The following is a 1,614-nucleotide window of genomic DNA, read 5'->3' as shown; positions in this document are numbered from 1 at the left end:
CTTGAGTTATCTATCAGAGCGGCGCAGGACTTCAAAAAGTCCACAGCAACTCCTCCAAGAAGTTGGTTGCATGCTGCGTCGAGACACTGAGATAATATGCTGTCAAGAAATTTAAAGCAAGCAAGCAGCCATTCGATCAGAAAACGGATCGTTAACAAAAATCAAGAAAGAAATTCAGAAACCATTAGATCTAGTCCTGAGGTACTAACCGGATTTCCTGTGCTTTCGGGAATCTCAGTCTTGTTGCCTTCTTCACCAGCATTACTTGTGTCAACAGCCGGAGCATCATCCAACGTCTGCAATGAATCACTAACATTTTCCTTTGATGCCCCATCAACACCACCTGATGGCTCCCCAACACTCGCATCTGAAGCCGGCCATTTTGTTTCCTCAATTCCCCTTGAGACCACATCTGTTACCACAACAGGAACTTCACTATTCTCATCCACGGTCGGCAATGTTGTTTCTTCAATTCCCTTGGACACAGTATTTTCTAAAACCTCAGGAGAACCATTTATCTCATCTGAAGAGAGAAAATTTGTTTCCTCAATCCCCTTTAACTCCTCGTTAGCCACAACAGAAGAAATCCCATTAGTCTTACTGGAAGATAGGGGAGTTTTCTCCTCCTTTTCCTTTAATTCCAATCCAATAGAATTCTCAACTAGTTCTTCTAGACCTTGATTGAAATGATACAGAGGCGCAGTAACCTCTTTCTCCTCCTCCACCTTTCCCGAATCAACCACCTCAGAACTCTTCTCATCAGCTACTTCCTCTTTGTCAAAACCGTTACTTTTCAAACCCGAATAAACTTCATCCACAGACTCAAAATTCCCATCAACAACAATTTCACTCACGGATTCAACCGCAGCTTCGACCTCCTCCCCAACATCCTGAGTTACCACCTCCTCCTTATATTCATCACCCTTAAGTTCCACTTTCTGGGTCCCCTCTAAATTTCCATCTGAAGATTCAACCACACTCTGCACCTCCCTAGAGTCTTCCTGTAAATCTACTCTCTGGGTATCCTCTATTTTCCCATTTGAAGGCTCCTCCATTTCGTGATCACTTGCAGAAATCACTGAAACAGCACAAAAAGTATACCCTTCTTTTACTTCCTCTTCTCCAACTAAAACATGCTGATCACTAATATATACTTCCTTCTTACTCCCTTGAACTCCTGTATCAGTTTGCCATAAACAATAATTTAAAAAATAAAAATAGAAATAGAAAAGTAGATTGATAAGAAATAAGTCAAAAGTGAGAGAACGTGAGAGATACGTATCAAGTAGAAAAAGAAAAAGAAAAAGAAAAAAATATATATATACAAGTTAATAGTAATACCTTGGAGTTGAAAATTAGGTAGAGAATGGTAGGTGGGGTTTGTGGGGTTTTTCATTTTCTTGACAGATTTTAGTGCTCTCCGTCTCTTTGTAACTGCTCTTGAAGGCATGGCTGATTGGTTGGTTTACGAAGAACGGTAGATACAATAAAGATCCGCCTACGTTTTTCGCTTGCTCCCTCTCTGTCTCTCTCTGTCTCTCTCTGTCTTTCACGTTTAATGGTTTTGAAATTGAAACGCTGAAGGAGGGAATGCTCTGCAGGACACATTGGAAA

General features: G+C 40.9%; 1 protein-coding gene across 1 annotated transcript; it reads right to left on the bottom strand.

Moving 5' to 3' along the window:
* LOC132182989 (uncharacterized) lies at positions 1-1,614 on the bottom strand. The gene is made up of 3 exons (XM_059596375.2): positions 1,342-1,614; positions 210-1,177; positions 1-99 (listed from the first exon to the last, which is right to left on the bottom strand). The coding sequence occupies exons 1-3, from the start codon at positions 1,448-1,450 to the stop codon at positions 7-9; spliced, it is 1,170 nt and encodes a 389-aa protein (XP_059452358.2). The 5' UTR covers positions 1,451-1,614; the 3' UTR covers positions 1-6.

This window comes from Corylus avellana, chromosome 5, assembly GCF_965113065.1.
Source record: "Corylus avellana chromosome 5, dhCorAvel1.hap1.2, whole genome shotgun sequence".
NCBI classification, from domain to species: domain Eukaryota; kingdom Viridiplantae; phylum Streptophyta; class Magnoliopsida; order Fagales; family Betulaceae; genus Corylus; species Corylus avellana.
The sequence above is the reverse complement of the archived record's forward strand: the minus strand, read 5'-3'. Positions and strand labels throughout refer to the sequence as shown.